This window comes from Mastacembelus armatus, chromosome 22 (assembly GCF_900324485.2).
Source record: "Mastacembelus armatus chromosome 22, fMasArm1.2, whole genome shotgun sequence".
NCBI classification, from domain to species: Eukaryota; Metazoa; Chordata; class Actinopteri; order Synbranchiformes; family Mastacembelidae; genus Mastacembelus; species Mastacembelus armatus.
The window spans coordinates 8,166,013-8,182,352 of NC_046654.1; the positions used below are offsets into that span (position 1 = coordinate 8,166,013).

The 16,340-nt window shown below is 40.4% G+C and overlaps 1 protein-coding gene across 6 annotated transcripts in view; it reads left to right on the forward strand.

Moving 5' to 3' along the window:
- qkia (QKI, KH domain containing, RNA binding a) overlaps window positions 1-16,340 on the forward strand; it is a 69,177-nt gene that overhangs the window by 20,612 nt on the left and 32,225 nt on the right. For all 6 annotated transcript variants that reach the window (XM_026308488.1, XM_026308516.1, XM_026308480.1 and 3 more), the window contains exons 2-3: window positions 3,549-3,691; window positions 15,474-15,590. In XM_026308488.1, the coding sequence (XP_026164273.1) occupies window positions 3,549-3,691; window positions 15,474-15,590 (260 nt within the window). The remainder of the gene's footprint in view (window positions 1-3,548; window positions 3,692-15,473; window positions 15,591-16,340) is intronic.

Consider the following 16,340-nt stretch of genomic DNA (forward strand, 5'->3'; position numbering starts at 1 on the left):
TTTGCTGTTATTGTTTTATTTCTTTTCTCTCTCCATATCAACCTATTCTGAACTGTTTTTACTTGATTCTGCCAATGCTGTTCCTATGGGATAACATTTTTGGCACCAGGCTTGATAAATGAATGAAAAACATCATTGTGAGTTCACTGTGGCTGCCTGTCAAATATCACCAATTCAGATGAGTAGATGCACTTAATGGATTCATTTTTCTCCATCCTTCGTCTTTTCCTCCCTTGTGAACATGGATTTTAGAACTTTCTTGTACTATGCCCTGTCAAGGAGTAATGGTTTCTCTCAGGGGGGAAAAGGCATTTTTAATGCCACACAAAGCTGTTCTCACAGGTGTTTTGGCACAGGTATTCAGACATCATCCTAAATTTGGCTAAATAATTTACGATCCACTGAGAAACCGAATTTAATAAAGTTCATCTCATCTTGAGCTTTTTCCAGAGCTTTCATCAGCATCTGTCTTACTCTGCGGTGAAGTTTGCTCAGTTGTCATGGAGATAGCTCAATTACCATCATGTGACTTAACAAAGTTTAATACCTGGGTCACGTTAACAACTGAGAAAACATCATCCACTAAGGGAAGACCTTGAAATGCTTAAAAACTAGAAAAAAGAGCAAGTAAGTATACCTTGAGTTGCATTTGTTTTACTACTTTCGTCCGGGTAAAAGATAAACATTCACATTTAATATCCACCCACTAGAATCCACTTCAACTCTTAGCTCTCAACTTACAGCCACATTCTCTCATATTCCTCAGTCCACTGCCTACTTCCCATTGGAGGAGCAATCCTCTCTTGAGTTCACAAAGGGCAGATAGATATGCAGCTACAGCGTGTGCCATTTTATTTTTCACTGCAAATTCAAAAAGGGCAGAATTGAGAGAAACAAAGAGAATGATAAAATTAAATGTATTTTAACTTGCAAGAATACAGCTGCATTCAGCACTGTGGTGATAATTCTTCCTCTTTCCTCATCTCGGCAAACCTTCCACGACTCTGCTCTCCAACAATATTCAAGGTCCATTTCTGACGGACGTCTTGGTAAAAATCTAAACAGATCTTATCCTATCTCACTGTGTGTGTATATATGTTTGAGAAAGTGTGCATTCGCGGCCACCCCCCACAGGTGAATGGACTACTTCGACAGGAAAGTGCTGTGTGTGTGGTTTGCTGAGTAAGGCTGTGGATGACACACTGGCACTGAGCTAGTAGATAAAACGGGAGGAACAGGAGTTTTGTTACTGCTCCCCATGTAGTTGTACACATGCACAATTCAAATTTTATGCCAAAGTTCAAGAAAAGTTCTCAGTTGATGGCCTACCCATATCTGACTGATTGTCGTCTTTTCTCTTTTTTGTCTGTTCATTCCTGGGTAGTGATCCTCAAGCTTGCTCCCCTCTCTTTCCTACAAAATCGGCCTTTTCTGCTGGGGTGGACAGCTAGACAAATGATTTTGTCGGCCGTGCAAGGCAGGGGGTAATTTTTAGGTGAGTGCAGCGCTTCAGAAAAGACTTGCCGCATTGAAATTAGAGGTTGTCAAATGCCACACGTCTCCACTGATGGCCCAGCACAGCCCCTTTATGTTAATGTGGCATTTCAGCAAGAAGAAATAGAATTAGGAGGAGGAGGAGGGGTGCTGCTGGTGGTTGTTGGGTTGCATTGTCACATGTGAACACTTAATTATATTTTCTATTATCAAAAGGCTGCATGTTCCTAGAAACATAAGATTTTGCATATATACATATAATATAAAATAGAATATAACCCACAGAATGTTGGTACCTTTTCACTTGTCACTAATAGTTTTTACACACATACTTAGCCCACCACTGGTGTGTTAAATAGCTTTTTTGTATTTGTTAACATTGGCTTGAGGAGACAGACAAAGCTGAAGAAACTAGGATCTACAGCAGGAAGATGCATTTTATTTGAGAGTATGCCGTATAGTAGTATGTTTTTTTTTGTTTGTTTGTTTTTGTTTTTTTTTTGTAAGAAAGGCTGATCTGGTTGAGCAACTACAGAGATTTAACTTTTGATCCTGTGTTTATAATACTGTCTCTGTAACCACTAGGCTTAAATGTTTACATTTAATGGATTTGAGGGTTCTTGCTATTAAGTGTGTCTTCTAGCACTTATTCCCTGTGTTAGGCAGTTCTGAACTCCGCCCTGTATGGTATGTCACTGCCAAGTCCCTTCATTCCTTCACAAAGCCTGAACGTGGCCTGAAGCTGCTCGTGTCAGTTAGGACTGATGTAATCTGTGCTATGGGCTGGATACCATGAGGATGAATTCATCACAGAGTGGTGAAGTGATGTGGTTTGGGAAGGAGTCGCTCTGAGCCAAATCTCCTGGCTTGTTTATGTGTTTCTCTGTGTCCTGCAGGTGTTGTCTACACAGCTGCAGGCCAGATGTTTATATGTATGCTTGTCTGTGTGTGAGCCCATCAATCACACATTTGTCAGCCTGTCATCAATGGCATCCAGACAAAACCCCTTTTCAACTCAACAAGAAGTTGCAAGTCAATTCCATAGCTAAATCATGAATTTTTCTTTTTTTTTCATGTATGTATAAATATTCAAACTTAAAGACAAGAACCTGATTGTTATTTTGACCATCCCTTCAAATTTGCTTCACTGTAAGGATAAGACTTAGAGGTCAGGCATGCTTTACTATGGGCATCTATAGTTGAGTATCAGGTTCCCTAGCTAGAGTCTAATATGGCGCTTCCAACTGCCGGAAAGTTTCATGACAGATGGAAATAGTGTCTTAACACCCACACCCACTCCAACCCACATTCTTTGAGACCTCACCAGTCCCACCATTTTGTTTCTGCTGTTTCACATTCTCCCTTAAAAACTTGTCTTTGTAGATGTTTTGTTTTTGCTCAATTTTCCCTGCCCTTTATGAGCTTTTTTGGTTCAGTAATAATATGTCTGTTTTGTATAGTTAAGGCAAATCTGGGAAGTTAGAAAGCATGACCAGTGTGTGGCCTCTATTAACGGGTGTTACAACTGCAGGCGTTGATTCAGCCATGTCACGCTCACACGCACAGTATACACACAGGATGGGCCGGATGAATGAATGCATTTTCTCAGTCCACATAGCACAGCATTCCTTCACTGTGTGAATTTACAGTTAGAGTTACAGTGGCAACAGAAAGTGGGGTGCATGTGTATTTACAGCCAAGTGTGTTTGTGTGTGCAAGCTCAGTGTCTGTTGATATGTGTGTGTGAATGTGAGGGAGAGGTCCATTAGTTTTATCTGACAGAAGGATCAGATTTGAAGGCATATACCTGAGCAGGAGCAATTCTGTGCAACTCTTCTCCCCACATGCCTATCCACTCCTACAGGCTGCGCTTTTAGAGAGTGGGGAGTACCTGACAGAAAGGAAACACGGCCTTAACCCACAATAATGCACTCTCAACTTGTGTCTGTCTGTCCAGAAGTCAAAATCAGTGATACAACAAATACAAAATAAAAGAATGCAGCTTGGACTGTTATTCAAGTGCTTACTGTAGTGCATGTATTTTTGTGTTTCAGAGATCAACAGAGTGCGTAAAGACATGTACAGTGACACAGTGAATGGCCTTGTGGACAAACATCCTTTGGAGCTGCCTGAGCCTATAGGACCCATCGTCCACCTGCAGGAAAAACTGTTTGTGCCTGTCAAAGAGTACCCTGATGTAAGTAGCTGGCTTATGGATCACACACATTTTATCACCTATACCACAACGTCAGTAATATTGGTTGCCTTTTCAACCTTATATTTGCACTGGAACAAGCAAATAAATGATTGGTCTTTTAGTTTTTAAAAAGCACAGAAATATAGGTAGCACTTGTGAAATACTTGATAAGCACTCTTGACTCCTTTCAGCCCTTGCTCTTCCAACTATTCTGCCCAGTCCTTCATATGCAGCCTCAGCGTGTACGTCATTTCAGCTAAAGCAGGACTTAGTAGCATGCCAGCCTGTGAGTCAGCCATAGCCACTTCTTCCAGCAGCTAATACTAGTTTCAAGTCTCAGTGCCAGAGGAATAGTACATCATACATCTGTTTAGTATGGGTCGCAGAAGCCTTTGACACGTCTCAGCCTCTTCACATTATAATATGTTTTGGAGATTATTATAATTAAAGTATATTAGAAAATAGGTTTAAGAAAATTACATAAAAATAGTCATAAGCATGTAGAGTATTGTAGAGAAACGACATACATAGTATTTGGACATGCATATCCACACTTACGTACAGAGACACAAACATACATGGTTGGAACTCTTGTCTTAGTCCACAAATCTGCCATTATTGTTTTTATTCAGTCAGTTTGGTGTTTCAGTTTGGTCATTCTTTAATGCTTTTGCCAGGCTACGCACCTTTTGTTTTGTCTTCTTTAATTAAATTTTTTGATGTTGTTTTATGATTGGTAAGCTCACAACTCTGACCCATCCTGACTATTTTAGTTTGTCAAGCAGTATTTGCAGGACTCATAGGATGTGTACCATGTTATTAGTAAACAACTGTTAAAGCCATATCAGATGACAGTCGAAATTGGTCTTAGTCTGTGGAAAACACAACATGCTGGGCTGTTTATGCGCCACCTCAGTGGTAAATTAATGCAGAGGGGCAGAGGAGAAGCAGGCTGAGCGGATGAGTATCATGAAAGGTAAACTGCAATTCTATAAATATTCATCTGAATAAGATGGAATTTTTTTCTAAAAGAATAGTGCTTGGTGCAGTTGTAGAGATGAGGAGGGCAGTGGTAAGTCAGTAAAAGCCTGAAGAATGACAGATGTTTGTGTTTTTGTCTAGTATGTGTAAGGTTTTGACCACAGTCAGCCAGCCATCTTCCTGTCCTCATGGTAATCTTTCACACACACACACACATGACTGGCTGTCACGTATTGAGGAGCAATATTTCTCTTCGTAATCCCAGCAGTTTGCTAGCAGGAAATGAATAGGAGGAGGTGACGAAGGATAAGGAACACTGTAGAGCACGGCAAAGCCCAGCCAGGCGTGAATTGCATTTCCCCCCCCACCCCCGACATAATTGATAAAGGTCACCAGGGACTGGCTATGACCAGCTTAGCTCCAGCTGACCCGCAGACCTGCCCCAACCTTGCTAAATAGACCATCACTCCAGTCTTTCACCTCATTCTCTGGTGACAGGACTTCAGGTCTTTGGACTCTCCTCAATTAACTATGAGAATTGAGTATTGGCTGCTTGCCATGTAACTGTGTAATACATAGTGTTTAGGTACTTATGTACTGTAGATTGTAACAAAACAAGAATAATATGCTTAATCATCTTCTGTAAGGGAAAGTGTATATTTGGTATTGGTAACTCTGCATGAGATCAGTTAGTTGATATTCTGGTCAAAGGTTAATTGGCCAACAAATACATGTTTTTTTTTTTTTTTTTGTTGTAGCCTGTTATTTTATTTTAAAGCCTGTCTGATACTGTGATCTTTTACTAAAATCACAGTTCTCTCAAGCTATTTAATAATATAAGGCCAAAGGCCTTTTCTTGTGGTTAACCGTGTAAATGGTCATATATGATTTATAGGAGTGAGGGAGATCAGTGAAAAAGTGTGGAACAGCAGGAAGAGACAAGAATGGGACGACTCTCTCACGCACACAGACAAAAACAAACTATTAAAAGTGTGGCATCCTCAGATGACCCTTGTTTTCCCTTTGCTCACTGTGCTATGCCGCTCTGCACAGAGCAGGGCTGTAACTCTGTATTGTGTTTATGAGCTGCCAGGAAAGCTACTAAATTAATTAGGCTTCCCCCTGGTGGCTGAGATGACTCACTGATGACCTTAGCAGACAAATTCATACAGACACTAACATGCACACACGGATGTGCAAGTAGAGGCAAATACATGTAACATGGTGATGCAAAAATAAAGCATATTTCACTTGGACAGTTTGGCGCGCACACACACCTCCTTCAACTAAGTGTCTGTAAGTCTGTAGCAAAAGAAGAAAATGTCAGTTACATTAGTTATATATGGATGTTATGATTGGACACACAGGAAGTCAGAAGCAGGTCTAAATTTATTTCTTACCTCAGAGAAAATGTATGCGCTTGTAACAGGATTTGTGTGCATAAACTGTTAAGCTTGTTAATGATTAAATGATTAGTGTTACATGTAATAACGTGGAGGTGATCATTTCCCCTACTCCCGTTTTTCATTGCTGCTGTCACTAGCCTTTAGTAACCGCAGCAGACAGTAGTATGTGCAGAGAGGGAATTAAATGTGTGGTTTCATTATTGGAACAACAGTTAAAGTGTTACTGTGTATTCAAGTGATTACAATGTAGAATTCAGCTTGTCTTATTCTTTTGCTTTTCTTTTTAGAATTGTGGTATCTCTACATTCACCTTTTTTGCAAGGGGAATAAAAAGTGGAATCATTTAGTAGTGAGCTAAGTGTGGAGACAGTGTAGGATCAGTGTGAAAAGAGAGACTAAAGCATTGATGAGGCAGGGAAGAAAATGTCACTTCTTATCCCCATGTGCCCACAGTTAAAAGTAGGAGAAACTGTAATAATGATTATTAGACTGGGAAATACCTCCCTGCCCCAAACACACATTTCAGTCTGATTTTCTAGATTCCCCTGATTAAAAAGCATGTGCCTGGCGCTGATGCATTTCTCACAAGAAAGCACACAACAATAGTTCAAGGCTATTTTTTGTTCCCAGCATTAATTTACTGACTGTAGAAGATCTGTCAACAATCATACTATTTCCCTAACTTTTCCCTGCTGGGACACCTGCCATCTACTTGCCTTCCTTTCAGTTTTCACTTTTATTTTAAACACAACTCCCACTTACCTTTACCTACCATACCCTTAAGCTGAAGTCACACTTGCTTGATGGGACTTTCACAGTCTCACCTACGAGTCCTCTGCTCACCAGTAGATAATTAGATTGTCCAGGTGCCTAGATGCAGTGCAGCATGTCAGTTCTACCAAAATAACTTGCTTTGCCAGCACACCTCTACTCTAATTCCCTTAAGTGTATCCCTCTTCTGGCCTGTGTGTCTGTGTGCCCCACATCTGCCTGTTGATGTGTGTGTGTGTAGGCCTGTGTCTCTATCATCCTGTCAGCCTGTGTATCTGTCTACCTGCTCCCTCACCGTTCTTCAAAGTCAACCATTTCCTGATGTCGTCAGTGGTGCAGAGCGCTGTGAAGCGTCACCGTGGTAACCGCATCTTGATGGACAGCTGAGTCGCAGGCTATCTGATAGCATTTAATTGAAGGTTGAAGTTATCTTTTCCTTCACTTTTCTCCCAAGCACACGCTCACACACACATTAATAGGCAGCTGACTGACAGCTCAGCATGTCATTTCCCTTGACCTTTAGGCATCTGATAGGATGTGTGACATGTCTTTTAAGTGTGTCTCTTTCACTCCTTTATTCCCTGTGTATTTTTATTTGCCAGCCTTTAAATGCCTATGTGGGTTGTGGGAAGGTCACTGGGTAGTGAGAAATGTTTAGAAGTGAAAACACACATACCACTTTTGCTGTGGTGACTCTATGAAATGGGACTCTGTTAGACATAAGATGTTGAACTGTTGAACAGGATGGTCACTAACCTTAAAGGTTTGACCAAAAAAAAAAGAAAGAGCCAACATGTGATGAGGAAAGGATAAATATTGCTTTTATGCTCTGTTGTTGGAGACAGGTTTCTTTTGTTATCAATGTATTAAAGCTCAAAGAACGATCCTTATCAACTGTTTCATTCATTTTAAACTTTAAATGGCTCCTTTCTTGCATTAACGAAGATTTTCGACATTGATAAAGCAAGTGAAAATAGTACAGGATGTGGTGTTTCTCAGCTATATCCCTCCAACCCCCCATGACACACTGCTGCCTACAGACTTTCTGTTGCTATTCCAGCTTCTCTCTGCTGCGTTGTCAAGATATGGTCCATAAATTAACCCCATCTACAGAATAATTAATATAATACTAAACATTTAATATCAAGCACGGCTGCAGCAACTGATAAAATGAATATTTAAATAGTTGGCAATGAACATACTTGATGATTAGTTAGATCTAGTGATGTAGCTGGATGTGACACAACAGAGTGACACAGTGAGCAGTTGCTGGGACGAAAATGGCAGAAGCAGAGAAGTCAAAGTCTGTCTTTCCACAGTTAAACAATTTTTACATTACGTGGATAGCAGTGATGTCTTCTTGTTCTAGTTTTCCTGTTAATCGGTCATCCAGTAAAATACGGTTCTTAGGCCAATTGACAGTAACTTGTGCATCCCACTGAGCAGACAGAATTCTGTTTTATCTAATGTCAATCCACACCGACTCTAAGACAGACAAGAGACACATGCCACTGCATTTAAGCCCATGTTTAGTTTGCCCTTTGTGATCATATTAAGATATTTTGACATGATGCATACACACAAATGAAATTATGCTAATTTTGTCAGAGAAGTATTTTTGTACGACAGGGTGCTCTTTGCTGTGTGTTTAGGTTAGGGTGAGGCACTAGGGAGTATATCAATCAGGCTTCTCACACTCGGGCAGACAGAATGTCCTGAACCTCTGCAGTAGTGTGCCATCACGTACTATGCCAACTCCTGATATCCATCTGACCTCCTTAAAACATTACCAATCCTGGAAATGTACCAGCCTACCCCTTAACTCACATATAGAGCAGCAGAGAAGGGGATTTTGATATCTCTAGGTAGCCAGCCAAGCATGATGATGATGATGATGATGATGATGATTTGATGAACGGATGGTTTTCTAGTTAGCTATTTGATGAGAAGGATAATTACAGTGATAATTTACACAGATAGGACTCTATTTGTTGCAGTCAGTTAACGTGACAAAGGGTAATGTGAAAGCTGTTAGATGTGTATTTGTAACTGCACTAATGCCAGAGGCGGCGTACGTATGATCAACTTGTGCTACTTTGGCCTGTCCTTGTCTGAAGTCTTTAAACTATGACACAAAGAAATGTGGAAACCAAGAATAAAGATCAGAGGAAGCAGTTTGACCCCACAGGGATTGAAGGGATGTAGTGTTTGCTTGTACAGTGTCTGTGTGTAGAGACTAAATCCCACTCACATAGGATTTTTGAGACCAATGTCGCCGTCAGAAAATCAAAACGATCTACAGAAGATTATCAATACTAATATGCCTTGTTTACTGAAATGCTGACATTTTTTGGCAAAGATCTCTCCTAGTCGACTATTGAAAAGATGTAATAAGGCATTTAGAGAAGTAGCACACAGGTGCAGTGTATTGGGCTGGAATATTGGAATCTTTTACTGCAAATACTTCAGCAACAGGAACTCTACTGGGAGAACTAATCCCCCAGCATAAACACTTGAGCTCATTTATACAGAGCTCAGGGGTAACTTCAGATATACTTAAACATTGAATCTTTGCATACTCAGCAAAAAGAAATGACTTCCATACTTTACTGTATACATATAAACACGCACACACATATATATGATATATAATAGGAGGTAGCAGCTTGGATGTTATTAGTCAACTGGTAGGTAGTTAGCTGACGTATGGTTCAACGATGTCGAGGCATGAGTGTAATAACTTTGCTTAGGTATTGGCCAGATGTCACCAAAATATGACCAATATAAATTAGATACTGTTTCCTTGCCTCACTCTGTGATAGGATGGTGGATAAGGTTGCAGAGCATGGCTAGTTTTATTTTACAGCTTTGTCAAATGGACAGTCTGTTTACTGTTGACAGTCAGTCTTATGGTGACTACTGCTCATCACTAAAGGAGAAGCTAAATATTATTTAGCATTTTCTTACCCGTTAGTTTTTTTTCCCCCCTCTATCTGGTTCTTGTTTGTCTCAAAAAGTTCACTAACTTTGGTCTGTCATCAGTCTTTATGCTTTCCATCTGTCTGTGTGTCTGACTCCTCTGTATTTCCACCCTGCCTGCAACCCCCAAAATATACCCAAACAGAATTTTCAAAGGAACCATGGATTAGGCACGAAATGCTAGATGTTTTGAATAGTAAGCTTTGAAGTCTATAGGGCTTTGAGGCGAAAATGTCACCAGTGGAATCTAAGTCTAATTTTCAATCCTTCATTGCCCTAGCCTCACCTTCTATGACCCTCCTGCATGCAAACTGCTGTAGGTTAAGCACCCATTTCCCATCCCCACATTTCTTACCCTTTTTTTTTTTTTTTTTTTCCAAGTGTGGAATAATAATGTGGAGCTTCTCTGTATATGGGTGTAATGTGAATTGTGTGGATCAGACCACATAGCAAAGGTAACTAAAATGGATTAATTGAATGATGGATCACCTATGCCCAAGAATAAGTGATGAAAGGCAGGCAGCCAACTGGTGGCAAGTGGGGTTGTGTGTAGTCTGAAAGAAACACTGATTAGTGTTGTGAGAGACCCATGCACTATGGGGGATGAAAAATATGCAGAAGGGGAAAAGCAAGATCCTGTGTACTAAGACAGAGGAAAAGGAAGCCAGAACTTCCAGAAGCTTGAATGGATGCAGGAAGGAGGAGTTGTGGAAGGAGGCGAGAGGGTTTTTTGGCAACTGAGAGCAGTGTTCAGTACCACAGCCTCTGTGCCTCCAAATACTCCGACTTAAAGTGAAATGAGACAAAATCTCAGGTATGAGTTAAATGGGAGTCTTGCTGTAATAAATAGCCGTTATTTTGGCATGAGCTATTTTACAGTTAAATGTTTTAAACATTATGGGTTAGAATTAAGTGAGTGAGAGGATGAGTGAAAAGATTGAGAGCATGAGAGAGAAGGCTGACTAGTGTGACCACAGATTTCACTTTCCTTTGATACTTCACACTGAATGAATTGTTCCTCATTTCCATAAGCCCATGGAGACTGGCTAATAAATGATTGGTATTCTCCTCCTGACGTGGCCCCGTTCTTGGATAAGCAATACGTGCACCCAGCCTGAGCCCTCAGCATGATCTCATTTCCTGTCTCCCCACCACCACAAACAAACGCCGTCAAAGGCACAATTGTTCTGCTTCTCTGAGCATTGTTGGTAGAACTGCTGTTCTTTCTCTGTTGTTCACACAAAAGCAAACCACAAAAATGCACAAGCACACAAACTCAAGTGACAATCAGTTTTAGGTGCCGAGGGTGTCTGCAAGAGTTCACTGTGTATTGTGGTTTTCACATACACGCTTGCGTTCATAAACATACAGTGTCATAAACGTAGATATGCTCCCAACATAACCCGCCTGCGGAGTAGCGATAACTGGGGCTAAACAAAGGCCCTTTAATGTCAGTGTAAGCCCTTGTCCTGAAGGGGGCTTTGTGTGTATGTGTAAGAGTGTGTATCTGTCTTTCTGTATTTACTCACAAACTGTTTGCATAAACTGTATTTGTTTCTCTGGATGTGTTGTTTCTTCAAAAAGTTGGAGAAAACAAATGACTGAATAAAACAGTCGAGTGAGGAAAATAGTTTGTCCACCAAAGGTCCCAGTGCCTCTAATGTACTAATGCTGTAAATGAGCTGAGGAATAGAAGAATGTAGTAATGATACAAAGAGAAAGGGAGACTGCTGGAGTTTTCAAGTCAGCAAAACAAATAGTTTGTGCAAGTTTTCTCTTTACCAAAGGGGTGCTGCTAGTGTTTGATAAAATAGAGCTGTAAAATATACATACTTTTTTGCTGATTTTTTTTTTTTTTTTTTTTCTGTTTTTTTTTTCTTTAATTCAACAGACAATTAGGGAAAGGGAACTGTTAATTACAATTAGCACAGTTTTAATTTGATTGTGTTTCGATTATTAATTGTTAAGATTGTTAAATTTAATAGCATTTTTGTGTCACAAGTGACATGACAAGCCTTTGGAAATCAAACCAAAAGGACAGGCTGGTTCCCCGTGTTTTTTTTAAAAGACCTCAGTCTTGCTGTTCCTGTGGAGTTTTTGTAACAGCAGGAATATATAGGATGGAAACCAGCTTTTTTTAGTAGGTGCAGAGGAGGTGAAGAGAGGATAGTGTATTTGGCAGTGAGGACACTGTATCCATCCTACTCCTCTGGCTGCACTCAGTGGAGTTCCTGGCAGGCTCAGTGGCCCTGCACCCTTCTGATAACTCACCCGCTTGGCTCTCCATTGTCTCTACATTCCAGTGGCTAAAAATGGAGGTTGCCTTTTCTAACAGCATATCAACATCCATGAAAAGAATGTCAAAACCTCAGTGCAGAGCAGGAAGCCCGGGAGGGGAGAGAGCCATCTACTATAGCCACACTAAAACATTGAGCATTACTACATCACTGAGATGATTTGGCTTCATATTTATTAACAGTAGAGTTATACTTTTAATAGGATAAGGCAGAGTTGTCTTGATAAATTGTCAGATTAAAGGAAAATGCTTGAAACACATTTTGATGTATATTAATTACTTTCAGTGAAACTTGCAGTGACTGCATAGTTTGGCACAAAATTGGCCATACCCCATATCCACATTTGTGTGAGTTTGTGCACACCTCTGTTATCATTAAAACACATCTAACACTATTATGCCACCCTCCACCCACAAGGTCTTAGTCCTATGATGATGGCCATAACTGACTCTTCTAACCCCTTTGTCTGCACATACACTCTTAGAGGGAGTTAACTTCCACATTTAGAGTTGGAAAACTAATAGCATGGGTGGGAATGTAAGCCCTTCCTGTTTACCAGTACTGGTAAATAAAAAATAAAATATGTGAAGGTTTCTTCTCTGCTCTTGTTTCATCATTTCTTTAAACATTTCTCTCTTCTCTGAACTTTCCTCCATCAGGCCCCTGCTCATTGTCAAGTCAGTTATCAACATAATCATGTCTGCACAATGGTACTGGCAACGAAGGGAGAGAAGGGCAGAGAATAAAATATTAAATGTTCATTCTGTAGGACAATTTTCCAACTAGTGACCACCTCATATTCTGAATCTGATACTTTTTCACCTTCTCCTGCCTTTTTGACATTTGAGCTTGCTCTGTAATCCATCAACTATATGTATTTAATATATTCATGGTGTATAAATCTCAAGGGAGATTTATACAGCAGAACTGATGGAAGATATTTTAGTCTCTGTAGACTGTCAGGCTGGCGGGAGCTGTCACATGTCCTAGCTACAGAGAAATATATATGTAAATTTTGAAGCGATTGGATAGTATTTTATCAAATTGCTAACAACAGTTATCTTCTTGCATATGTCAGTCTTCATTTATTTATTTATTTTTTTCTTCCAACCCATGTCATGTGTGGGGAAAAAAATGAAATGGAGAATGTGAATAAAGGATTAAATGATGAACTGCAGAGTGTAACAAACCTGGGTATTTCCAAAGGTTGTCCAAAGTGTAACCGGCTATTGGAGCACATGTCTTAAATGAATTCAGAAACTTTTTTAAAAACCTTGTAGGTGTGAATTTTGTGTCAAACGACAGCAAGCATTTTTCATATATGGTACTAGCGGGGTAGGCTATATAACAGCAACGTGGACATGGTCACTGTAGTTCCTGTGTAATAGGTTAGAAGCTGTGTGTGTGTGTGTGTGTGTGTGTGTGTGTGTGTGTGTGTGTGTGTGTGTGTGTGTGTGTGTGTGTGTGTGTGTGTGTGTGTGTGTGTGTGTGTGTGTGTGTGTGTGTGTGTGTGTGTGTGTGTGTGTGTGTGTGTGTGTGTGTGTGTGTGTGTGTGGGAATACAACAGCACCACCATAATGCTCAGAGCTTGGGGTTCACCCTCATCTGCAGCAGGTACTATGATGCACACAGACAGTTCTCTCCTGTGTTCCTTGAGGGGCTGTGTGTGCAGGCGTGCATGTGTTTATGTACGAGTAGAAGGTGGCCTGTGTGCATTGTTGGTGGCTGACCTTCGAGGACAGGTGGTCCTGTATCCTTCAGAAGGCACGCACATGCTCACAAATAGCCTCTTCACCAGTTTCCCTGATTTGAGTTAACCAAACAGACAGTTGCCTTGTGACAGAGAAACACACGCATGAAGCCTGTGTAGCTGTGCTATGATCATCCGCAGGGACTCCAGCATCTCTCCAACCACTGGGTTTTTCTCTCCTGCTAGAGACAAGACAGGCAATGGGTATAAGCAAGCCTAGTGACAGGGATGAGGAAACAGCCTGGAGTTTTTAACTGTCCTCACTATTGTTTGTTTACATTGTTTAGGGAAAAATAGGCTAACATCGTGTTAATTTTCAAATCCCTCTGTAATTAAATGTGACTTCTCCAATGGCCTTTTTGATTTTTCAGAGGCATTGGTGCAGTGGAGTGCATAAGCAGATGTGACTTGCTTTAGAAATTTAATGCCGTGGTATGGGCTCATTGTAACATTTCAAGAGATGAATACTTGTGCTTCCCATTGTCAAGGAAAGCTTTCTACCATGTCAGTGAGCATTTTAATGTCTCAGGGTTAGAAATTTTGCTTGAATACAAATATCCCTTTTTAATAGTGTCAGATCTCTTACCCATCATGCATGCTACCCTCCACTGTGTGCACTGTTTAAAAACAGGCATGCTTTGTTTACTTTATGCATCACTGTGCACCCCCTTCTCCCCATCTCTCCTCCTTTCCTTCTGTTTATATTTTGGCTGAAAATTGTTGGATTATTTCAACACATTTTCCCTTTATCCCATTGGAAGCCAGTTTCAAGTGAAGAGGATTACGTCAGTAAATACATTTCCTTTTTGTACAGAGCTCCAAAACCACTCACCAGTGAAAGGGGTCTTTGATAAGAAAATTGCATCAACCACACTACCTCACACCACAACTCACCTCCCTCTTAATTCCCTGTCAACTCCGTCTTCCCCTTGTTCCCCCATCATCATTACTACCACACCTAAATCCCAATTTTAATTTTCTGTTCTCTCTTCTGGACTGTTTTGACATCAATTTGGAATGATAAAATGGGGTCAAACTGACCCCAGTGTGGCCTGTAGTTGGAAATCAAGTCATGCAGAATAATAAATAAATAAATCCTTTAGCAGGGAAGTGTAACATTTGAACACTGTCCTTGATAATATTTTGTAAACTCATTTCTACTGTACACTAATGCTGCCAGCACGGTGCAAAAACAAAAGCTACCACTGTAGCTGATTTAACTTTGTTCTAGATGTGTGAAATGTTCTACAGATGAGAGACTGTGGCTCACCTTGCACCAGCCATAGTGCATAAAACAGCAGAAAGTGATATGTGTAATAGTTTTCTCTGGCATATGTAGTTGTGACAGCAGAGAGGTCTACAGCAAAGCTGATGTCATACTCTTTGGAAGTTCTGCAATATGGCATTTGTATATGTGTATACATAATACTACCTGTGATCCACTTTAAAATAGAGCTGGATCATCTAAAATCAGTCTTTCTTATTAATGGGAGATTTTAATTGCTTATCAAGTTGTTCTGCTGTTATATATTGATGTCACAATGTAAAGGGAATTTAAATGTCTCACACTGTCTCTATTTCTCTCTCTGTATTTGCAGTATAACTTTGTTGGGAGAATCCTTGGCCCTCGGGGACTCACAGCCAAACAACTGGAAGCAGAAACGGGATGCAAAATTATGGTGCGAGGCAAGAGCTCCATGAGAGACAAGAAGAAGGCAAGTTCATCTGTGTGGCAGTGCCCAGTGTGTTTTTATCTTTGATAACAATGCCGCTCAATAGATTGCACTGTCAAAAAATTGTGACCTTTATTTTACCACTTTGAATGTTGATACACAGTGCCGATCAGTTAAAGCTGATAGGTATCCATCTCACACTAAAGGATACCTTTTTTTTGTTCTTGAAATTGATTTATTATCAGTCTTGTAATATTAGGCAATAATGTAAAACTTGCTGTCACACAACATGCTACTAGCCCTGTAGAAACATGAGGCAGACACACGCCGAGATGATGCCTGGTGGCAGCATTCTGACATCTGATAAGGCTGTTTTCAAAACGCTGTGCAGTGGAAAGTACAGAAGGCCAGTATTAAAGCAGATGACCAAGGCCAGGGTCAGCCTCTATTTCTGGACCTGCTGATCTGGGGTTGGAGACATAAAAGGCTAATGCAGCTTGTCTGCATATCCTGACATGCAGCAGGTGAATTTATGCACCAGCCTGTTTGTTTGTTTTACAGATTGTGCATTTGCACAATTTCTTTCAGTGTTTTGGCCCTAAGCAGCCAGGTTGCAACATTGGAAATTCCAGACTGATTGCATAAAATTGATACAACTCTATCAGACCATGTTTGGTTGTCTTTTATTGCACTACTCTCTGGTCAATGTTGTATTAGTATGTCAAAGTTGACTCTTTTTCAGCCCGCATATTGAATTTTGATTCAGCTAAAACGGATACATTCTTTACATTT